The sequence below is a fragment of the Gossypium arboreum genome, chromosome 5 (assembly GCF_025698485.1).
Source record: "Gossypium arboreum isolate Shixiya-1 chromosome 5, ASM2569848v2, whole genome shotgun sequence".
Lineage (NCBI taxonomy): Eukaryota > Viridiplantae > Streptophyta > Magnoliopsida > Malvales > Malvaceae > Gossypium > Gossypium arboreum.
The window spans coordinates 13227339-13251578 of NC_069074.1; the positions used below are offsets into that span (position 1 = coordinate 13227339).

Here is a 24240-nt window from a genome sequence, read left to right on the forward strand (position 1 = left end):
CGAGGCAACAATGAGTTATTACGGAAGATGGTTACTTTTTAAAGGAAAAAAACCATTTTTAAAGTTACAATAAAATTAATAAATTTCAAAAAAAAATCAAACATAAGTCCTAACCATTTCAACTTAAAGATTATTTATAATAAAAATAAAAAATACTTATATTTCATGTAATTTTCTAAAATTAGAGATTTAGTTGTTTTATTTTTTAGATTTCAAAATTTAGATCGAGCTATTAATATTGTTAAATTTTTTTGTCAAATTTCAATTAATTAATATTTTTTCTATTTACATAACTCCTAAGTGAGTAAATTTTTTTATTATTATTTCAAAGTATGATAGCAATAAATTTAATAAAAATTAGATTTAAATTTTAAAATTTACAGCCATTCGTTAAAGTTAATTAAGTTGTTACATAGATATCAAAACTTCAATTAATATATTAAAAATAAAAATTTAAACAACCTTAAAGATTAGGGGTGTTTTAAGAAACTTGAAATTTTGATTTTTGTTGAGACAGTGGAGAAATTTTGTTCGGCAGTAGGAAAAGATGTGATTGGTTGAAACTTGAAACTTAAACTTCTGCTATAATCCCGCATTTGTGGAATTAGCGTTTTGCTTGAGATTTTGGTTTTGCGGTTGAAAGGGTCAATCAACCAACTTTTGAAATTTTGCAGCGGTTTGGATTCCATTTCGGTCTCAATTTTGTGGAATCCTCGATTATACTTCCCATATTGAATTTGTGAATATGGAGTGCTTTTCTAATTCATAGTATATCATAATTTTGTTTACATGATCTGTTTTCATCTACGTAAAATCAGAAATATTCATGGCTCAAATTTTTAGATATAATATTTACAATCAATAATTTCATGGTGGTTATAATTCAATTAATATTGAATACACCAATTATTTATAAAAAGAAGAATATAACTTTTTGAATTTTATAAATAAAATAGAAAACATGGACAAAAGAAAGATGACAAGAATGATCACCTGCTTCTCCTTTCCACTCCATGAGTGTCGCTTTTAAAGTGAATACCACTAACTACGACTGAACTGATTAGGCAAGTGAGAAAAAATGAAATGGAATGGCCGGACTCATTTCTCTATTAATTTCTGTAATAATCACTGAAGAAATCGAAGAAAACAAATATTTGTATTTCTTTTACAATAACTCCCTATAAATAATAAAATGGAGTGGTCCCCACGTTCGGTGTCAAGCCTCGGAACCAACCAACACAACCCATAAAAGGGCAGAAAAAACCCTATCCCGTAATTTCCCCCACCCAGGTATCTCAGCTAACCTTTTCCCAACTAATTTCTTGGAAAATGGAAGGTTAATTATGTCTTTTCCACAAACGAAAAGATTTTCCAGGGAAAGGAAATATGGCTTGCAGTGTTGGCAATGTGCTCCGCTTCTCCTTCCCCTTCTCTCTCTTTCTGCAGTTAGTTAAGCTGCTCCAATCTCTTCACCTACTCTTTAGCAAATACCAAATTAAATTACCTTAATAAGTATTTTATTATTTGTATACAATTTTTTCCTTCTTTTTATTTCCTTCATTCAAGTTGGTTTTATAGTTATACTATATATATTGCTGCCGCTGGTTGTACATATCTCTTCTTCTCTTTCCTTTTTTTTTTTCTCTTGAATTTTTTAGAGCAAAAATCGAAAATGCCTCTGGTTAGAGCTCAGGTGAGGAATGAGTACGGGCTTGGTCAACCGGAGCTTTACAAGGAAGTCAATAGAGAAGATCCAAAAGCTGTTCTCGACAGCATCGCCGTCGCCGGCCTCGTTGGGGTCTTGCGCCAGTTAGGCGATCTTGCTGAGTATGTTTAAGCTTTTTTTCTTTTTATCAGCTTTATAACACCTCTGGTTGGTTGCTTACTAAGGATATCGAAAGCATTAATAAAAGTTGGAAGTTATAGAGTTTGATTAATGGACCTTTAAGCTTTTTAATTATAGGATGTTCTTCTTTTATTACTTAGGTTTCGGTTCTGATTTGCGTTTAAATTGTTACTTTTTTATTCAAACTGCGGTGTTTAACTGATGTAGCTCGGTTTGTTATGCTGTAGATTTGCAGCAGAGGTTTTTCATGGATTACAAGAGCAAGTAATGAGCACAGCTTCTAGGAGTCATAAATTGACGATTCGTGTGCAACGGATCGAAGCTGCGCTTCCGCCTCTTGAGAAGGCTGTTCTTGCCCAGACTAGTCATATTCACTTTGCTTATACAGCTGGTATGGCCTCTGTACGTGTCCTTCGCTTCAAAAGCCACTGATTTTTTCTTGGCAGATAATGCTTCTTCTTCATTGTTTTCGCGGTTACAGAGATATGAATTCAGTACATACTACTTTATTTATTTGTTATAGTCATATTGTATGCTTTTATGCTTTCTTCTAGCATTTGTTGCCTGAATTTGGGTTGTCTACCAGCAAGATATAGACCTTAAGCTCACTGTTATTCATGCTTTACTGCTGCAAAAAGGACATCTTTTTTTGTTTTTTGTTTTTTTCCTTTTTGAAGTTCAAATATTTAGTAAGAGCTTAGTTTCAGTAAGAACCTTGTATGTGGTCAATCATGTGGCATCAGTTGTAAGTTGCTGCTGACAATCGAAGCAATATTCATGTAAGGAGATGGCTATATTGAAAGAAAGCAGATCTATGGCATTGGAAACATGTTCAACAGAAAACATGCTTTAGTCGTTTAAATCCTAGGAAGGTTTACGTTGATGACAGAATAAATGGACTTGAAATATTTTAATATGATTATTTTATCAGTACATTTATACACACATATATATTTGTTGCATGTAATGTTAATTGTTAATATTATTTTCTTCGAGGTTATTGCATATTAATACACCTGTATGTTTAAGAATCAAGATACAAGGAAAACAGTGATCTTGTTTCTTACTTAGACATAAACTAGGTTCAGGTTTTCATTTTTTATATTGCAAGTTTGAATTTATTGTATTAGCTATAGGGAATTTTTTATCTTTCTGTTCAAATCTTTATGGAAAGCAGTTGACCTACAGGTTCTGAATGGCACCCTCGGATTCGGAATGAGAAAAATCTTTTCATCTACAATGACTTGCCACGATTTATTATGGATTCCTATGAAGTTTGTCGCGACCCTCCACATCTACACTTGCTTGACAAGTATGGTTATTTACATCCACTCCCTCTTTTTAGCCATGACAAGCATTTTTCAAGAAATAAATTTGTGATGTGTGTAAGTACGTTGTTCTGGATTCTTCTTACTTCTGCTTTGCATTCAGATTTGATGCTGGTGGCCCAGGATCTTGTTTACAGAGATATTCTGATCCGACCTTCTTTAAGCGAGCTTCAGGTAGCTCCATTGAAGAAGATATTGAGAAAGTCCCAACAGATAAGAGGACTCGTAAAAGCAAGGTATTATTTACTCTATCAGCCATCCAGGCAGAGAATCTTGATAGTTTTGAGTCAATTTCTGCAACGGTTTTTTATTGACTCAATTCATGCTAATTTAATGTATTAAATAGTTTAATCTTTACAATATATTTGTCGTTGGGATTTCTATGATGTGGAGGTACACTTTGTATGAATTCAACCTTTTCAGGCTCATGTTGCAACTAAATAAGCTATATGTTCTTCAATTTGGAATTATTTCTGAATTAACATTGTTGAAAATGGACAGAAAAGAAGATCGTCCCACAGAAATGGCAAACTATCACGTGGTGCATCATTATCAAGTTGCAGTGGCAGGTAATGCATGTATATGTATATAAAAGGCATGCGTGCACTCACATTCATACAGACAGCATACCAACACAAAAGTATATATATATTTGCATACGCCTTATTGTGTTGAATGCGGTTTGATTCAATTGAAATTTACTTGAAATCTGGCTTTGCAGAATGCAGTTTACTTCTGTACTTGCTAATGGGCGAGCTTCCTCTCAAAATGCATCCACAGTTGATATGGCACTGAAATCTGATATAGGACAACATTCAAGTTCTTTTGATTCAAGAACTGGGTCTGGATATATTGAATGTGCTTTCAATCTTGGTTCATCCATGCTAGAGGAATTGGAACCCAAGGAATTTTCCTCTAAGCTGATGCAAGAAACAAATACCCTTGGTTCCAATTTTCCCGTTGATCAAACTCGGGTTCTAGATGATAATTTTTCACATAGTTCATCACAAGAGCAGATTGTCCCTAGTTCATCTTGTGTAACATGGGATGAAAAGGCAGAAATAGTGGAGTCCAAAGCAGGAAATCGGGATATATATGAAGTTCCAGAGATGAACTTTGATGTAGATGTGCAGGAAATTGGAATTGCCAATGCCAGAAATGGTGACCAAGTGCATATCCCCTTTAATGATGTGGATGCTCCCCAAGCAAGCATTATTGAGAACCAAAATGATGAAATTGAAAGTGAACCAGACAATTACATGGATGCACTGAACACAATAGAGTCAGAATCTGAAAATGATATTGAGTGCCATAGAAAACAAGAAGTGGAACAGTGTTCTGAAAATGATATCGAGTGTCAAGGAGAACTGGGACTGGAACGGAGTGAAGATGCTAACAACGTTAGTAATGAGAATAGAGAAGATGAAGAGGTTGTTATGGATGATAACGTGGACAGTAATTCATCTATAATTGAACCGTCTGCCTCATCCAATATTATTTCAAGCAATGGGATGTCTGGGAGTTCATCTGATCCAGTAGCCTCTGAGAATATTCCCTGTGAACAGGTGCCTCAAATCTCAGGCAAATCTTCTGACCCTGATCGTACATCAAATACCGGTTTATGCATAAGTGAGGAAATCTGTAATGGCTCGCAAGCGGAATTTGTCATCAGTGATCCATCACCATCCTCTGGCTCCACAGTTTCTGATATGCATGATCCAGCCAGTGATAGGATCATGAACAGTGTTAATGACTCTCAAAACTCCCAGACTGAATCTTCTTCTGTGCATTCAGTTGGGTTCTGGACAAATGGTGGCCTTTTGGGACTTCAGCCATCAAAACCTCCTGATTTTGCTGTATCAACTGTAGGTCAGGGTTCTGCAGCTACAACTAGTGAAGTATTTGGTCCTCCAAATCAAATACTTATGTCTTTGCAAGATGGACTCAAAGGAAATGCAGGCACTGTGGTTGAGAATGCTAATTTAGATGCAAACCTTGGAAGACCTGTTAATTCTCATTTTAATGATAATCTTGATAATTTAAATGGTGTTGGCTCTATCCTAAATACCTCATTGCCACATGGAAACAAGAACCCAGTCAATCCTAACATCAAAGCTACATCTATTGAATCTGATGAGGAGGATGATGACAAGTCATCAAGGATGTTTGGACTTGGCCATAAATTACTTGTAAATGGTTTTCGCAGAAAGGTGTCAATTGGCAATGATGATGATTCTGAACCAGCCACTTCTACGAAAACTGGGGTATTGGAGCCTAGGAATGAGCAGCAGTGCATATCGTATCAGAAAATTCCTCAGACAACCGTTAATGAACAGATCGGAAATGGATCTCCCATAAATTCACTTACTTCTTCTCCACCACTTGAACATATGAAAATATCCTTCAACCCTTTAGATGGATTTGGGACTTCCAAACTCAAATTGCAATTTCCTGATGGGAATCATTATCATGAAAACATTAGAGACATGTTTCCTTCATTTCAGTTGGTCCCAGTGCCTGCTATTTCAGCGCATGGTGTTGCTTCAGACTCTGATGATGATACTTTCTGCAGATCATCCCCTTATATGTCCGATTACTGCCTTAGTCATTGCTCTGAGTCAAATTCTGAGCAGTGGGAATCTGGTGAAGCACCTGAAAGCAATGATCCTGCGCTGTATGATGCATTAAGCAGATTGTCATCAATGGAATCTGTTTCAAGCTGTTTACAAGTTGGGGGAGCAGCCAATAATGGCATCTGTGTTAATGGGGGAAATAAAAAACATATAGCACCGGGGTCTAGTGCAGCAGAACCATCTCTATCTATGCCACTCGATCTCCCAGGTTTTGATGTCATTAACCCTGTACTGCATGATGAAACAAAAAGTAATTCTGATCAAAAGAATCAGGTAAAATTGCAAAATGCAACGCAGCTCAAACCATTGCCTCCACCTCCCCCCCCTGCACAATGGCGGGTTTCAAAACCTTGCTTCAACGAGGCAGAAGAAAGACAACATGCTTTATCAGAGTCACTGAGACATGAGCTTGATCTGAAACTTCTTAGTTCTTTTGTCTCTCAGAAGCCTGAGCCACCTTTAGTTAATCAACAGGAAATAAATGATAAGGCAAATGCATTGAAACCAGAGAAGAAGGTACTTCAGCAATGTTGTCAATCTGTATTATTATTATTGTTAGTATTACTATTTTGAAATAAATGTTGTCAAATGGGAACTGGTTGTATATAAATGGTAAAAATTTGATAAATGCGGTAGGTGGACGAAGAGAAAAATAATGGACAGGAAGGGGTAAGCCTGCTCAGTGGTGGCGGAGGGATGGATGAAAAGGAAGATTTCTTGCATCAGATCAGAACTAAAGTGAGTATTCATTTATTTTCTTTTATGTCACTTGTCATCGTCCAAATGAATAATGGGCCCCTAATTTAGATGTACGTATACAAATGTGAATTTCACTGTTTGAAGAAACAATTTATTTGATCAAATTCTGAAAAAGAAGGAAAATAAAAGCAGTAGATAGCTATGTAAATACTAAAATATCGTTGATCATTTTCATAGCTTATTTGTCAGTACTTTTTGAATTTGACAATAATAATTGCATACGCCTTACAGATGTATTTTTCAGATTTAAGAATTTCCCACCGCTCTTCCCTCTTTTTCTCCTATAGAACAGAAAATAAGAGAAAGAAGTGCATTTGTTATAGGAACAAGCGGGAGTTAGTCTGTGTAGTTTGAGCATGTTTTATGCATGGACGCATGTATCTCGTAGAGAGTTGATGGCCATTGTGATAAAATGGAGTGTTTATTCACTTGCCTTTGTTCTTTGTCATTTCAGTCTTTCAACCTAAGACCCACAGCCACTGCAAGACCAACTGTTATTTCTGGTCCCACTGCAAATGTCCAGGTCACTGCAATTTTGCAGAAAGCAAATGCAATTCGCCAGGTTTGTAATTCCTCCTCTTTTACTTTTCCCCCCTCTCATCTCAGTTCTCTTATGAATGAGGCAACCAGATTAACACTTACGAAACTTGTTCAGGCTGTTGGGAGTGATGACGATGATAACTGGAGTGATAATTAATTATTGTGGAATACGAATGCAAAAGACAATCAGAAGTTCTCCCAGTCTTGGGTTTTCAAATTTGGGTGAGGCTGTTTGAAATGTGTATAATCCTTGTTTCTTCTTGTAATTAGTTACTTGGGCTCATCTTGTATCGTATAGTGATTATTTGCATTTGTTTCTTGAATAGTTAATGTTTTGAACAGGTATTTAGGTGGATCATGATGCATAATGCATGAGAATATGATAAGTCTATTAAGTTGTGTATTCCCCCCACCCCCCCCCCTTTTTTTTTTTTAGTTTATATTTAACGGACTCTACCATGCTCGCAATTTTCTGTTGTTTTGCCTCATAGGGAATTGTTATTTCCTCTTAGGACTGAGGACGCGAGGTTATTGCTACCGAAAATTGCTTTACTATTTTGGCACGACAACTAGGAGTCAGAAATTATAATGCAACTTGATATGGATGAATTGTGTGTAAGAAAACATTTCAGTTTGGCCGTTGAATATAAGGAAAGCAGGATGTTGTGTCGTCGTTAGAACATGGATGTTGCCAATTTGTGCAGCAAATAAAGAATGATTACAATTGCCCGTTTCTCCGTCTTGCTTAAAAGTGTAATTTTCAGCGGCAGCAAAAACAGGGATTAGCAGTGCCGGGTAATTGCGTGCACAGTAGCCACTAACTTGGTTTTGAATCATCACTACTTTGTTTTTCTTGTGTTTTGCATTCAAATATTTAATCTAATTAAACAGTTTCGAGAGTGTTTCAATTCAAAAGGTAAATGATTAGAATATTGAGTTTTTTTCTGATTTTGTTTAATGTGACTTATGGTACTGGCAGTATATGTTTTTAATTGATCAATTTAAATTGCGGTTCTTTTTTCTGCCAAGAATCAAGGGATAAGAACCCATCATCAAATAAATAATAAAGAAAAAGGCTCAAAGGAGTTGACAAAATTGACGCTAGCCAGCAAGTTTAGATTAATATTAAACGGAATAGGTTTCAGAAACTCCCATCAACTGGGTGAATTAATTAAGCACCCACGTTTATTTTGCAACTTGCAGGCAGCAGCAGCATAGAAAACTAATCAAGTCAAGCTCATCCCAATATTCACCACCCAAACATCAATATAAATTTGCCGAGAGTTTTAGATTGTTTTTTCAGTGAATTGTATTCGAAATTCAACATATGTTTTTCCTTTTTACAAAACAAATTAATTATCAACATCACAGTTGCAATTTGTTGCCGAATTTTGCTCATTGAGGGACTTTATGAATATTAATTTAATTAAATTGATTCATATAATCACTTTTCACATAAACTATTAGCAAGTTTAATATTTTAATCCTAATATTTGCAGCAACCTGTTTTATTATCCTTAGAGTGCGGTCCTTTTTATTATTAAATAGTATTATATTCAGATATGGATAGCATTAGCCCCACCCCATAGAACCAACTGACACTCTAAATCCAGCTGCAAATTTGGGAGAAGAAAGAAACTTAAGAACCAAGGCACTAACTTCATTAGTTTTTTTTTTCTTTCTAGAAGACGAGTTTCATTTCCAAAATGCTAACATAATGGTGACTTATTTTAATAATAGAAAAGAATGAATAAAGTTAATTATTTTTTTACTAATACTTTATTAATTGCTATTTTGTGATAATAAGGTATAATAAAAGAATTTAATAATTGTCCCACTACGAAAAGGAACTTTCCCTCTGAAACAAAGTAGATTAACATTATTATACGTGTCATTTCAGTGCAAATTAAAAGGAATTAGCACGAGCTTCAGAAGAAAAGATTAGAGAGAATACTCTTTTAAAAGTGTCTGCTTTTGAATATTGGTGATGGTCAAAGAAAAGTAAAAAGATTTATGACAAATATCAAACTTTTTAAACACACAAGTTGCACTAAAAACATGCATGCATCTTTTCCGATTTCTCCATCTCCTACTGTTCAAAAGCTATCCGTAACCATAAAGTTTTTGGAGCTCTCCAAAACCTTTTGCCTTCCAACCAAATTAACACTCCTGCTATAACCCCTTTTTATTTTCTCACCCTTTGCCTTCGCCATGCCATGCCTCCAATGCTAAGAGATGGGTTCCATCAGGCCTTCCCTCCACTATGGACTACTGCCCCCGTAGATTTCATTAGGGTAAATAAAATCTGATTTGATATTAAAAAATTTCAAATTTTAAATTAATTAATTTGAATTACTTAAGTTAATTAATTTATTCAGATTAATTCGAATAAAAAATTTAAATTTTTCGGTTTAACTCGAATATGAATTATACAATTCGAGTAATTCAAAAATTCGAATAAGAGAAAGCAAAACTACGTTGTTTTAATAAATGTTTATCTTTATAAAATTAAAAGTTAAAACCATTAAGTTAAAAGGTAAAGTTACGTCATTTTGATAAATGTTTACTTATTAAGTTAAAAGGCAAAACCATTATATTATTTATGTAGTTAATTATAATATTGTACTTCGTTTACTAATTAAATAATCAGTTCATGTAAACGCAATATTGAGTATAAATAATAATATTCGTTAACTTGACTCGAAAATTTTTAACTCGATTCAAAAAAAAATTCAAATTGAGTTTGGTTGCTAAAATAAAATTCGCTAATTCGACTAACTTGAAATTTTTTGACTTGATTCAACTCGACTCGATCCGATCGCATACTCACCCTTAGATTTCATAGATGGACATCCGCTCTTTTTAGTATTTTGAATGGGTTTATAGTAAATTCATTTTACTTTTGCGAATAATAAATTTAGATTTAGATAGTCAAATCTATTTTTTTTTTACATTTTAGAATTTTTATTTAAAAGATTATGTCTAATTCAAATAATACTCAAATTCAATACAGATAATAAACTGATTCAAAATTTAAAACAATTCTATAAATTCAATTTCTACAAAATTACAAATATCTAACTCACTACTATTTTGACTTGTAACTACTACTGTAATAATAAATTTACACATGAATATCCCCATATATAGAAATTTAAGTCTGCCTTAATAAAGCTTCCAAACTACCCAGACATGAACTGATAAAAAAAAGAAAAGAAAAGAAAAGAAAAGCTTTTAAGTGATTAAACAGAGAAATAAAGTAATGGAGAGAAACTTTCTTAATTAATTTATTTTACAAAAGCAACTTGAAATTATATAATCAACAACAGCAAGAAGAAGAAGAAGAAGCAATATGTTAATCTTTAGTTTCTCATGATCCCGTCCTACACCAAACATTTCTTATAAAACTTGATGAGGGTACACTTTTTTGGAAAATCAAACTTTGATCAATTTTTTTCTCGTGATGCTAAGTAAAGTTTTATTTGTTATTTATATAATTTGTAGTTTTATTAAACACAATATTTTTATTTAAAAAAAAAAGACATAAAGAATCAAAAAGAAAAAGTGCATCTTTTTATTTTTCTTTTTCCAACTAAAAGAAACAAAAATATTTATTTGTCTACATTATAGAATTGGAAAAGGTGATGTTAATGAGACAGCTTTGCATTAATGATTGCTTTATTAAAGGGAAGGATTAAACAAATTAATTAATTAAACTACTTTAAATTCCCCATAGAACAAAGTTATCACTAAAACTTCAAAATCCGCATGCATTTGCATGAAAAGCAAAAAGGAATTGCTGCAATTCCATTTACTTAATTCGACTTTATTTCAAGATATGTATAGTGAAAAGGTACTATCAAATTTTTAACTTGTATTATATTAATATTCTCAGTATAATTTCAGCATTCACAAATTTTTTAGACTTTATCATCTTCTAAAATGGAATGAGAAAATAGACTGTGCTTACAACATTGGAATGAGAAACCTACAAAAATGGTAGTACTTTAAATGAATTTTTTTTTTTAAATTGAAGAAGTCAATACATCTTTTACCATATATAAAATATAATTTTTCCAAGTTTTATGTTCATTACTTTAATTTTGAATTTATTTTTTTATAATTTTGTTGTACTAAAAAACATGATAAAATCTATAAAGAAAAATAATTCACTTCCCACAGTCTTAATTTATTTATTTTAGATGTCCTGCATGATTAATCAGACACATTGGAATGTATACATGAAATATGATTATAAATTGTGACCCCTTCTTCTATCTTTTTATAAAGTTAATAAATGTCAAGTGATGATGCTGGGAAGCAAGGTAGCTTATTGGTGGGATCTGATTGGACATACGACACTAATTAATTTAAAGCACCTAAAACTAACTTCCATTTATTATCAATACCAATATATAGCTTTTGGAAGGGGAAATTTTTATTATTATTTTCCATTGATTTGGAAATCGAATTTCACAACAGTTGGTATGTCACCAAAAATAATAATAATAATAAATAAATAATTTCTTGAAGAGAACCAAGTTCTTATTCTTTATTAAATCACCATTTTTTTTTCTCCTGAGCAATGCATCCATCATTTCATGCAACTAGTAGTGGGAATTCTCTCTTTTTCTTCTTTACCATGCATTACATACTCTTTTCTTTTTTCTTGGATTTATAGTGTATATAATATAACCTTAGAAACCATATCTATGAAAAGAAAGAAATTTTATAGATTTTTAAAGGCAAAGTAGGAAGGTTTTACCTTTATCTCTCTATCTCTTTATACAAAATAGAATATTGTAATATTGGGAAATAAAACCCCCCCATTGGCCATTTCCATTAGAACCAAACTTTATCTTTTTTTATTTATGCTCCAATTCTCCATCACTTTGATACTTTGTACGCAAGCCTACTAGGATTGGACCCACTTTTGCATTTTTTTTCATGGGAATTACGAATCATGAGTGTATGTAGACATTGGCTAAAATCCATCTCATTATTATTCTATTTTTTATATTTAAGCAAATTAAGTAAAATATAATGTATTAATTATAAATATTGATGACTTGGAGTAATGATTTGGAGAAAAAGCTCATCATCAGCTTTTCCACGCCACTTGGTTCTTTGGCGTTGGCGGCGGCTACTTCCCTCACATGCCATCTTCTTCTTTCTTTTCTTTTTTTCCTTTCAATTCCACCCACTTTTCCTTTGCGTTTCCCCCTCACTCCCTTCCCCATATATATAACCATAATTCCCAGACACCCTTTCGCCCCAAACCAAAGAAACACTCGTCATATTTTGTCGTCCGCTATTTCTGTCTCTATCTTTGTCTCTAAATGGTCATGGCTAGCCATGAAGGCCAAGGGATCAAGCTATTTGGGGCAACAATTACGTTGCATGCAGGAAGACAAGTGAAAGAAGAACACAAAGAAGACGACCATTCAAAAGCCGACAAGAGGACTGACAAGATCATACCTTGCCCTAGATGTAAGAGCATGGAGACCAAATTTTGTTACTTCAATAACTACAACGTGAATCAGCCCAGGCATTTCTGTAAAGGTTGCCAGAGGTACTGGACTGCAGGTGGTGCCCTTCGGAACGTTCCGGTAGGGGCTGGTCGCCGGAAAGCGAAACCAGTACCGGGTCGTGGTCTTGCTGGGTTTCAGGAGGGGTGCTTGTTTGACGGCTCTAGTGGGGTGCACGTGCACCAGTTTGAGTTGGAGGGGATGGTGTTGGACGAGTGGCACTTGGCGGCAGCGAATGGTGGTTTCCGGCAAGTTTTCCCAATGAAGCGGAGGCGAATAAGCTGCCCTGGAGGTCAACTTAATTGATCTTCTTCTTTATTTTATTTTATTTTATTTTCTTCTTTCGCGTGCTGAAGTTTCAACACGGATTAGAAAATTGTAGGGATTATATTATGATAATAGACTAATGTAAATACAGGCTGGTTTTTGAAGAATTAATAAATCCATCCTTCTACTGCTACTATTTATTATTTTAAAATCTGTAAAAAAAATAAAAATCAATAAGTCTGGATTGAACTTAAATGGTAGCTTAGGAGTTACTGTTTCCAAAGGGAGAATCAAATCTTGGATTGAATAAATTAACAAGGAGAAATGTGGTATTCGCAGATCATGGGGACTCATGTGGCCTCTCGGTAGACCAAAATCAACCCACTAGTGAGGAGTCCATGATCCAATTCCATTAATCCAAACCTGCCGCAAAATTTATCAAGCGATATGGATGGGATGGGAAAGCGAAAGCGAAAGCAAAATCATGATCAGCACCAGCATCCTCTTTGATTATGAACCTGCTAAAATTGGACGGATAAGATGGGGCAGGTTGGTCGGACAATAGCAAAGATTCTTCGGACAAAAGGTTCATTGCTTGAAACAGTTAAAGCTAATGTAAATGGATAACATCTAGATTTCAGAGCCAGGCCCGGAGACTTTAATCTCATCAAATCATATTCATCTGAGATTTTGATATAAAAAAGCAAACCGACATGATTATAATATAAGCATGTACAGATGTTGCTGTAGGGAAAACAGATGCCTTGAGGTTATAGGATTAGGCATCTTATCAACTACCATGAAGTAAATTTCCTACTCAGATTAGTCGAAACTTGTTCTTGTATCTTTAAAGATTAAACAAGTGCAGTTGACTGAGTATGTAGCTTCACAAAGAATAAGAATAATATTCCATTGTAAGACTTTCTACACAGTTCCTTTTTTACTTTTTCCTTGTATCTGTTCTGTTTAATAGAATTCTTTCCAGAAGGAATTGGTGACATGATTCCTGCCAAGTGCATGGCTCTAATCCTACCTTCTTTTTAATGTTTCATTAATATTCTTGTTGTTGTTATCAAGTATCTGTAGTTAAAAACAAGTGAACACTAAGAAGCGTGAGAATTGTAGATTCAAGTGACCAATGAATGCCATCAGCCCACAAGGTTTTCATGTTTTAGACAAAGTAGCTGAAGAACATAATAAGCAACAAAGAAACAGAATGGGTTTTCACATCTCACTAACTTAGAATGACTTAACAGTCAAATGCTACTGCAGACTAATATCTAAGCTAATCAAAGTTAGCCCCAGTTTGTTCCCTCGTGTTTGCTTAGTTGCCAGGATCTTCAGGTTGATCCCCTCGCGCAGATCTGTTTTCTTGGCTGCTTTCGGACCTGATAAAACGAATCAACCCAGATAAATTAGATTCAATACTCACAGTCCTCGTAAATCATTGTAGTGGAAACAAAGTGCTTATGAATAAAAATATTAATTACATGTTTAAGTCATAGACATCTGAAATAAAGAACATAAAAAGCACTACATTCTGGCAGCTAATTTTCAGTACTTAATTTACAGGTAAATGTGGCCGCATGTCTAAGTTCTACATTCAGCGGAGGAGACTAGCAATTGGCTTGGCTAAAATATGGATATTAGCTTCTGAGAGGTGTAAATCCAGAATGCTGTAACATTTGGGTTGGGCTAGACAAGAAATTAAACAGGATGTTCCATCCCACAAGTTGACAGTATTAGTCCAAGAAATAAAGGGCAAGGCCTGGTTGATATAGGGGTGGTTGGTGCATCGTTGGAATGGGTGCATTTTCTCATACAAGATGCCAAACGTACTAAAGAATTCCCACCTATAAGCTTGCAAACAATGGAATCCAATGCTGGAAATGGAAAGCAAATGCTCTTAGTTGACTTGTTGACCACAGTAGTAGACTGAAAGAAGCTCAAGTCTTGCTTTAGAAATCAATAACTTTCAGGACCCAAATATTAGTAGAGGTAGTACTTAAGTATCTTGTTACCTAAACTTAAACTTTGCACCCTGGATCAGCAAGAAGTCTAATCAAAGCAGAATATGAAACGCAAAAAATATTTGAAATAAGAATGTTAATATTGCATTTGGAACAAAAAATTATAGGAAGAAAGTTGGCAGAAACTCCCCAAGATTCTAAACCAATTAGCTAGAAATACCAAGTAAAAAGAAAAAAAATCACGATAATAGATGCAAAACAGCAACTATTTGAATCACTAACATATAAGACTAGCAACAATAATAAGTGCTTCAAACAGAAAAAGTTAATCAAGAAGGACCAAGAAGCAGAAGACTTTGGACAAAAAACCCAATAGCAAGAAGATAAGAAAAGGAAAGCAAGATTACCCAGTTGCAGGAGAGAGCCAAGTCCCATTTTGCCATTCAAGATGACGCCTAACTTTAAAGAAAGAACAGTGATGTTCCTTGCCATTGCAATCCAACTTGACATAGTAGTTGGGGTCAACTTTTCTAATGACAGTTCCAACCCTCCAAGCAAAGTCGACGAAGGCTTCAACCCTTTCAGCCACGGCGAAATTGTAGCCAGAAGGTTGTGGGGGAGAAGGCCTGATTTCATCGGAGTCAACAGCTTCAGTGAGGAACCTTGATCCGTCCTCGTTGAAACGATTCTCATACCGTACCAAGTATCTCTTTCTTCCTACCGCGGCTAGAAGAATGGCTGTGTAATAGACGCCAGAGAACCCCTCTTCCTTCTTGCATATCTCCACCAGGTCATTTAGTTTGAAAGCCATTGTCTTGTATTGCCGCCTTGACGAAAGAGAGAAAAAGGGATGGCGCAGGCCAGGGCTCAAGAGGGGTTAAGGCCTCGAAAAAGTGCCTTGTTAACTGGATTCCTGAAATGGGATGATCATCAACCACAGTAATTAAACAAACTTATGACGGAAGTTGGAATCCTGTTTCGGTAAGCTTTATATGGCGAACTTAAACCAACGGTCTTGGGCATTCGACACTTCTTAAGGACTTATATCATCCGTTGGATTTTACTTCTGTCCTGCATGATTCTGAATCACTTCTAAAAAGAGTACATAAAAAACTTATGACGCTAGCAGCTGGTAAAGCAGTATTCCACAAATTCTATGTCCAATGTTTCAATTTAGAAAGAAGAGAAATTTATAAAATTTCGAGACTTACAAATAAAGTGGATTAGGAATTTGGCATCCATTTCCCTTTTGTTCAATGGTAAATGTTGCAGAATTTGCAGTTAAATTGCTACAAGAATGCATTTAATCAAAGGTTTAGAACAATTACCAGACCCGAACCATCACAAATTTGTCACTTCATGAAAATAGTAATGTTTGAACATGTCAAAAAGGTTCACTGCAAGATGGAAGATCCATGTTACTCATGAATTTCTTGTAAAATCAATTTTTCTGATCAATAAGCACACTGAAGATCAAATATATTTATTACACAGATATCAGGGAGGACAGTAGATTTTCGGGAACTATTCTTGTAAAACTTACCGTGATAAATAAAACTAAGAACTATCTAGTTTCATATTATATCTCTGGCAAGATTGGCAAGTGAAATTGTTAAGAAAAATAAACCGACCTCTGTTTATTGAATATATCAACTTTCACTTTGTTTTGCCATTAACGAAGGAATGGCCTTTATTCAGTATCAACTCCAATCAGTCCGACTTCTTTGAGGATTTTCGAGCACTCGGGCACAGATCTTTTTTCATGAAGCGGAGAGGGTTGACAAGACTAATGGTGTTGGTGAATCTGGTGACCTTGATGAAGCTAACCTCAGCAGTCTTCTTAAGGTGAGATGCAGTGTTGATCTCAACGCATTTAGGATAGCTTGTTTCTGCCAGTGATTCCTCACGTACATCTTCCTCATGGTATCTGTCCATGTTAAGACGGTAGATCCACAACTCATGGTCTCACCTTATGAAGAGTGGGACGCCTGTCCATCTTCATGACTCCAACCGCACTTTTGCACTTGTTTATAGAGCACACCCAACGTTACCTTGTGCCATAAGAAACCTAACAACATAGGAGAAATGTGTCTCAAATGTTGGTTGAAACTTCAAATGTTTATCAAATACATGACAGGCAAGATTACCTGCCATGTACTTGCTGATTCAAGTTACGAACTGGATACAGGAGTTGCCGCAGAGAACTTTTCTCTCCACTCGACTGTGAGGGAAGGTCCATTAGCATGAGCAACACAGAGGGATAAGATGCAAAGGGCCGAGGGAAAGAATGAGATGGCTTTGATAGGTGATGTCATTGTATCTTTTCTCCCCGTTTGTAGAACAAATATTTACATCCGTTCATCTATCTCTTTCCTTGGAAAAAAAGTGGTTCACATTGATCAATCTTATACTTTAACCGACTAAAGTCTTAAACGACCTAATCAATCTGACATAAAATGGATCCATTAAAAATTGATTAAACCAAACTGAACTGGGCTGTTTTTTATTTTTGGTTAAATTTTATATGTTATATATTTGTGGTGTATTGTAAATATATTTTAAAAGATAAACATATAAATATCAAAAGGCCATTAAGTCCATTAAATTGATCTATTCGATTATGGATATTCATTATCAACAAACGATCGACATAACTTATTTTAATGGCCAACAAAACCACCTTAACCATAGTTACAAACTTAACCGAACCCACTTGACTAAAAGCTATCGATCGTATATATTTGAACCGTCCTTTAGTCACCCCTAGTACAAGATCCGATGACAAATTTAACTTCTTTCTAAAAAACATTATAAAAGAGATTTTATCAATTTGGAGATAATAACCTGAATTTCCTTCCAAAAAAATAACAATTTCCATGGAGTCTATGAACTCAGCTAGCTACAAAGTAGATTTGGGTCTTCGTTTTCGAGTCAAGAATCCAAATGGGATTTGAAATTTCAATGAACAAAGAGGCACATAAAGCGGGAAAAAAAATCCTGAAAATAGTTTTTATTTGATCACAGAGGGAAGGATGTTAAAAAGAGACAGACAAAAACGTAAAATGCCATTGACACTCCACAGTCCAAACATCAAACACTAGCTCATAAAAAGAGTCATAACAATTGAATCTCTCTTGACAACAGGGCATTTCCAACAGTTTTAGATTGTACTACTTCCTTTCATGATACAGGTCCCAATCCACTGCAACATGACAAACTCAAATACATAAACAAATACAAATATAGTAAAAAGAAAATATTAGCTATGGCCACAATTTACAAAAAAGGATTTTCTTAATGAAGATAAGAACTGACTTTAAGTAGCTTCATTCATCTCCTTCACCCACTTTAGCAGCACCAAGCTTTGCGGCTTCTTCTGTAATGAGACAAATACATGACGCAGAAACTTATGTATCAAATGGCAGAACTAGGTAAGAAGTATTAAATGTAATAATAAAGAGGCAAATCCTAGTTAAGGCATATTCAGTCGTGCAAAATCTAAAAAGTTACCTCCATCCTCTGGGATGTCAGAAGTCCATAAAGTAAGGTTGTCCCTTAAAAGCTGCATAATCAATGTGCTATCTTTGTATGACTCCTCGCTTAAAGTATCCAACTCTGAGATAGCTTCATCAAAAGCTTGCTTAGCAAGGTGACAGGCCCTGGTTTACAAGTTTAACGTGTAACATGGCTTTTCAAAATTATGCAGAAGTAGCTCGACAAGAAAGTTAAGCATAGAGAGGAAACAACATGCATGCATACCTTTCAGGAGAGTTCATAATTTCATAATAAAAGACAGAGAAGTTCAAGGCCAAACCCAACCGGATTGGATGGGTAGGAGGCAACTCAGCTTCTGCTGTAGTTGTTGCAGACTGCAAACAAATAATATCCACAAGCTCGGAAATGTTTGGCATTATAAGAATACAGACATTCCAAAAGTCTTTACAGGCATCTTAGGATTTTCTAAGACAAGGTAGACAACTTATATCCACAAGCTCAGCACAAGGGATCAAGCAAATGTCATGGAAGTAGCCATAATTAAAAAGCATAGCAATAGGGGCAAAATTTTCTTCTTACATCGCTTCAAATATTTTTTTTTCGACCTATGACATTTGATTTATAAATACAGGGTGAAAAGAGAACATATGTTAAAAATGGGAAAACCATTGGTACAATTCCTCATTAAAAGGCCATGAAGTTTCTTTAATAAAATCATTCCATGTAATAAATTGCAGACTAAACAATAGGAGCTAAAGTCCAAAAACTTAGGATGCCTGTTGTTGTGAAATCAATAATTCTAACACATGGATCCTTGATTCTTGCCCACCTATATTTTCTCCCAAGAACAGGGAGAGAGAAACGGGTGCAGCAAAGATGAAAACAGACAAAGTATTTTCCAACTTCTATTGTCCCTTCACTTCTCTCTATACCATGAGAACATGCATCAACCAACCAACAAATTCATAAGCAAAAATGTACATTTAGCTACCAACATTTTATAAACCAAAATTCTTCTTTTAAGCCAATTTAAACATAATTGAACTTGCCTGATATGCTTTCATGGACTGATCAGCGGCCTCTTTCCTTTCATCACCCATCTTAAACTCCGCCAAGTACCTATAATAATCTCCTTTCCTGCAACCAAACAATCCCCAAGAATATCAGAAGAAAAAAAAAAAAAAAGAACCCAGAGTCAATCAACAAAGAAAACCCAAAAATAGTTCTCACATTTTATAATAAAACACAGTAGACTCTCCACCCAAGCAAGAAGGAATGAGATGCTCATTAATGACACCCATAATATCTTTACAAATATTGGACAACTCCGATTCCACTTTCTGCCTATACGTTTTGATTTTCTTAACATTTTGCTCATTCCCTTTGCTCTCTTCCTTTTGCTCAATCGAAGACAGGATCCTCCACGATGCTCTTCGAGCACCAATCACGTTTTTGTACCCAACAGAGAGCAGGTTTCGCTCTTCTACGGTCAGTTCCACATCAAGCTCCGCTAGCTTTTTCATGGAAGTCACCATATCTGGAAAAGAAAACAAAAAAATCCCACAATTTTAAAAGCTTAAATGAAGAAAATAACCAAAGTTTATGACCTTGTCAATTAGATCGGACCATCAAAGCGTTCTGCTTGCTCAGCGAGCTTGGCGATGTAAACGAAGCTTTCACGTTCTTTGGAGAAATCCATGGCCGATTACAAGCTTTTTCGTTCTAGGAGAAATGAAAAAACAAGGAGAAGGGACTCGGAGAGGAAGAAGATGGTCCTTCTTTTCAGGGTTTTTTTTTTTGGGTGGGGGTGGGGTTGGTTGAGGAGGACCAATCAGGAGAACTAAGATGGGCAAAAGTGGAGGAAGCGGGGACAAGACATGACTGGCCGGCTCGATTTGGAATGTCAATGACCCACGCGAGATCGGGGCTGTGGCCTACACTCCTTGTTAAATGAGGCAGTGTTACAAGGTCGTTTTAAGGAGTTTGGGTCGTAATCGTTGGTTTTGAGAGTGTTGCTTTCTTTGAAGTTTGAATGGAAAAGGAAATGATGGAGACATGTCAGCATTTAAGTGAAATTAAGTTTTACTTTAAGAAAACAGGAATTGTTTAACAGAGTTAGAAAGATTCAGACCCCCAAATACACCAGTCAGTTCTTTTTGTTGTATAAATGAAAATTGCTCCACCAGCCCCAAACTCTGCCGAGGGAAAGAATTGGGCTTTCACTAATCCGATTTAAGGACAAGGGAAATGGGCTTCTCTATCAATACAATAATAGACCATTTAACTTAATTCCATCATGCAGTACAAATACACAACAGTGCTTGGGCAGACCTGCCTTAAATAAATGAGGACAAGGGATGTTGTTGCTACGCCTACAATAGTATTTGACCAACTAAAATTCAAACCCCATTTGTCATTTAAGCACCTACTACCTAGTTAATAAGATATGCGATGAACAAGAGGAAGGTGGGGAGGGATGTCACAAAGTTCCTTTAGTGGGAGCATGGGTGATGAAGCCATTCCTTGCTTCTGCTCAAAGGCCTTGATCATGCATGGTATTCTTCCCAATTAGTATTTACAGGCTTAAGAAAATGAATCAGAGAAGCCGCTGTGTTGCCATTTCTTTCTATGTTTGTATAATTATCCTTATTGTTATCCATCCCCTGACCGCAAGTTTCCGCATCAGCATTCCCTTGTCTAATTTAACTTTGGATAAAATTAGATGGGTTTATATACAATACATTAAATATAATTTCGTTATCTAATTTTCGATAAGGGGGACATAAATAAGGATTGGAGAAAACAACTTTTAAATAGATGTATTTAATGGTTAAATTATTTGTGTACTCTTCAAAATTTAGGAAAATTTAAATAAAATTATTAGACAAAAAATAAACTTGACAAAAAAAATTTCATTCAAAATATGGCCCATACTTAGGCTTCAATGTTTAAAACTTGAGCTTGGTTTGACCCATTCTCAAGTTTATGATGTGTTTTTTTTATATATATATTTTGTTTTATATAGTATGTAATTTATACTATAATGTAAATAAAAAATGTTAAGTTGTGTATATTTAGATTTAACTAAAAACATAATAATAAAATATATAATTACTAAGTAATTATATTTTTAAAAATATTGACAAATTTAAATGGACTTGATTTAGTCATTTACAAATATTCGAGTTTAAGCAAAATTTGAAACTCATATTTGAGTCGACTAAATTTGGACAATTATATATAATATTAATACCATGTATAGGTTTGATTAGACTCGACTCATGATCATCTCTATTTTTAAGTTATGTTGAATGATGACTTGTCTTTTGTGGGTTAATCAATTAAATAATTATATTTTTTAGAGAAATTTACAAGCTGAATTACAAGTATAATTATAAATGGTAAATAATACATATTCAATCAACTAGAATTAGAATAACTCAATACAAAGCACAATAGTTTGAAAAATAAAATATATTCGAATCTAAACCAAAATAAATCTTAACATGGCACACACATGATGGAACTTATAATTAAAATAATCTCAAAGATAACATACATAACATTTATACATGATGTAACTTAAATTACACTCAAAATTCCAACAATTACATTGATAAATATTTACATATCTTTTCTTTATTTTATTTTATTAAAAAAATTTTATGTTTATGTAATTTTTAAAATAAATTGGGGATGAAAAATAAAATTGTTTGGAATTGAAATTAAATTCTCATGTCTATAACATAATATTTTTTGTCATTAGGCTAAGATATTGTGGGAGTTTATATATTTTTATGTTATGGTATTGCATGCAGTTTTTTTATCGTAGTGAAAATTATATTTGTTTCTACAACTTGCCATTAGAAAGAGACGTAGATGGAAGTGCCAAGTAAGCTACCCTAAACAAATACTAACAGAATGCACTAAAAAATTCTTCATCTTCAACGCACAAAATTACAACAGTTCTTAGTCTTACAAGGGAAATTCAGCTCACAAATACTTGTAGCTTTTATTTACACAGTCATTCATATATATATATATCACATTATGGAGCAAGCGTGTGGATTTTCATCGCTGAAGATAGAGCTGGCTTGTTCATCAACAAGAGTTGAATAAGGTGGTGGCTGATAGTAACCATGATCATGGCCATCATTCCCATGCTTGTAGTAGTAGTAGGACGATGAATGGCCGGTTGCATGGTAAGTAATCGTGGGTTGTCTTTCATAGTATTCGTAGTAAAATTGGTTGTCAGGTTTGTATGGATACGGCCACAGCTCTGCTCTTTTTCCGCTTTTTCTCACTCTTTTCAACATCTTCTTCTGGTCTGACACTGCCCACCCCATGACCGTTACCTTTTGCATCCTCATATCCACATCTACACTGTCCACTCCTGAAACAAAACACCCAAATTAAGTCATTAACATTAATATCGTTTTAGCTTCAAGAGAAAGCTTGCATCATATGCATAAAGAAGCATCGCTATGTGTATATGGAACTAAATATATATTTTTTCAATGATGGACGGACACGAAAGTTTGGACATACCCTTGAGTTTTCCAAGAGCCTTCTTTATCTTGACCGCGCAGCCTTCACAGTCCATATGTACTCTCATCTCTAATATCTGCAGAGGAAGAACAGACAAAAAATACAATCAGTAATTAATTAGCCAATATTTATGTAATATGAAGATGGCAGATACACTACAGTTTGATGCAAAACTGATTTTTCTTTGGTAATGTGTGTGTTACATATAAAAACGATAGAAACAGAACTAACCGCCATTTTGAGTATCTGTAATCTTGGTATTTAGAAAAGAAAAATGATGGATGAGAATTGATAACCATGGGGACGTACTTATATATAGGAAACGTCAAGACTCAAGATAGTCCCCACTAAGGGTTTTTGTTTTTCTTCAAGTTGCTTCTTGGGGACAAAGCATTCAAAAGATTCTGGGGAAAAAGCTTGGCAGCTGCTTCGAAATTAAATAAAGGAGCTCGCAAACGTAACAATACAATATACAAATAATTAATTAGATTACTTACATAACCCGCCCGACTTTAAAACACTAGTCAAATACAGTATGGGGGAATTTCTCTGTTTTTGCCTTTTGTTTTACCCAGTGAAGAAATTATTGATTTGTTGGTAATTACAGTAATTCAAGCTGCAACCTTTGTCATAGCCCTCCTGAATCGAGTAATTCAGATACTTAAGGATGCTAATTGCTGGTCGACTATAATACAAGCCTGTTTGCAAGTTTTGTGACATTAACCATTGGTATACGCGTGGAAGAACAAGTCAAAAATTAATTGGTGGTGGTGACGTCAATCTCGTCTGACGAAATATTGAAAAGATTATTACTTATTAGATTTCGATGAAAGTGTGGACTAGCAAATTCCAAGTAAGTTCCTGTAATTATTAGGAGTAGATAAGGTCAACTTCATCACTGGCAATAGTACTCGGATGATGGTACTGCTACACATGGTTAATGAAACACCAACTCCACGACTTTTAATCAGACTTGGGTTTTGGGTGAGTTTAATTTTAAAATTAGTTGAATGAAGTTTAAAAAGAATTTGGTCTGTTTTATTTTGATATAATTATCTAAAATTATTTGAAGTAGGATCATAATCAATAAGATATTGAATTGACTTGTATATATCTTAAAATTTTTTTACTCTATCAAGGAATGTGACAAAAATCTATTTTATTTTACAAGGAAAAATTATTACTTGATAAAAATATTAAAAATAAAAAATTAGTATATCAAGGTTGGTTAGAGCCAACCATAGGATCTGCCTTTAAATCAAGTTGGGTAAGTAAAATGTTATTCTATCTCGCCATGTTGCCATATCTATGTAGACTAAAAGAAAT

General features: G+C 34.5%; 5 protein-coding genes across 10 annotated transcripts; 2 read left to right on the forward strand and 3 right to left on the reverse strand.

Moving 5' to 3' along the window:
- Window positions 1–1067: 1067 nt before the first annotated feature.
- Window positions 1068–8036, forward strand: LOC108453238 (protein SCAR3-like). Of its 5 annotated transcripts, none has more exons than XR_001866521.2 (10): window positions 1257–1827; window positions 2074–2237; window positions 3035–3158; window positions 3278–3410; window positions 3676–3743; window positions 3896–6323; window positions 6444–6545; window positions 7021–7128; window positions 7222–7328; window positions 7598–8036. XR_001866521.2 is itself a non-coding variant. In XM_017751230.2 (9 exons), exons 1-9 carry the CDS (start codon window positions 1673–1675, stop codon window positions 7261–7263), a joined length of 3324 nt encoding a protein of 1107 aa, XP_017606719.1. In that variant the 5' UTR covers window positions 1068–1672; the 3' UTR covers window positions 7264–8036. The 5 variants fall into 5 exon arrangements, 3 of the variants coding, with proteins under 3 accessions (XP_017606719.1, XP_052884011.1, XP_017606720.1); XR_001866520.2 differs by having other exon boundaries at window positions 7619–8036; XM_017751230.2 differs by having other exon boundaries at window positions 1068–1827; window positions 7222–8036.
- Window positions 8037–12163: 4127 nt separating this feature from the next.
- On the forward strand, window positions 12164–13899 carry LOC108452268 (dof zinc finger protein DOF1.5-like). Its single transcript, XM_017750040.2, has 2 exons — window positions 12164–12926; window positions 13241–13899. Exons 1-2 carry the CDS (start codon window positions 12446–12448, stop codon window positions 13315–13317), a joined length of 558 nt encoding a protein of 185 aa, XP_017605529.1. The 5' UTR covers window positions 12164–12445; the 3' UTR covers window positions 13318–13899.
- A 99-nt stretch (window positions 13900–13998) lies between these two features.
- On the reverse strand, window positions 13999–16014 carry LOC108452616 (protein AGENET DOMAIN (AGD)-CONTAINING P1-like). Its single transcript, XM_017750418.2, has 2 exons — window positions 15279–16014; window positions 13999–14289 (listed from the first exon to the last, which is right to left on the reverse strand). Exons 1-2 carry the CDS (start codon window positions 15680–15682, stop codon window positions 14226–14228), a joined length of 468 nt encoding a protein of 155 aa, XP_017605907.1. The 5' UTR covers window positions 15683–16014; the 3' UTR covers window positions 13999–14225.
- Window positions 16015–17856: 1842 nt separating this feature from the next.
- Window positions 17857–20395, reverse strand: LOC108489851 (14-3-3-like protein D). The gene is made up of 7 exons (XM_017794530.2): window positions 19993–20395; window positions 19597–19903; window positions 19416–19503; window positions 18631–18740; window positions 18382–18530; window positions 18187–18247; window positions 17857–18073 (listed from the first exon to the last, which is right to left on the reverse strand). Exons 1-6 carry the CDS (start codon window positions 20063–20065, stop codon window positions 18198–18200), a joined length of 777 nt encoding a protein of 258 aa, XP_017650019.1. The 5' UTR covers window positions 20066–20395; the 3' UTR covers window positions 17857–18073; window positions 18187–18197.
- A 1893-nt stretch (window positions 20396–22288) lies between these two features.
- On the reverse strand, window positions 22289–23237 carry LOC108452618 (heavy metal-associated isoprenylated plant protein 28-like). 2 transcript variants are annotated; one of them, XM_017750420.2, is made up of 3 exons: window positions 23146–23237; window positions 22915–22990; window positions 22289–22759 (listed from the first exon to the last, which is right to left on the reverse strand). In XM_017750420.2, exons 1-3 carry the CDS (start codon window positions 23149–23151, stop codon window positions 22410–22412), a joined length of 432 nt encoding a protein of 143 aa, XP_017605909.1. In that variant the 5' UTR covers window positions 23152–23237; the 3' UTR covers window positions 22289–22409. The 2 variants fall into 2 exon arrangements, with proteins under 2 accessions (XP_017605909.1, XP_052884789.1); XM_053028829.1 differs by having other exon boundaries at window positions 23074–23218.
- Between the last annotated feature and the right edge of the window lie 1003 nt (window positions 23238–24240).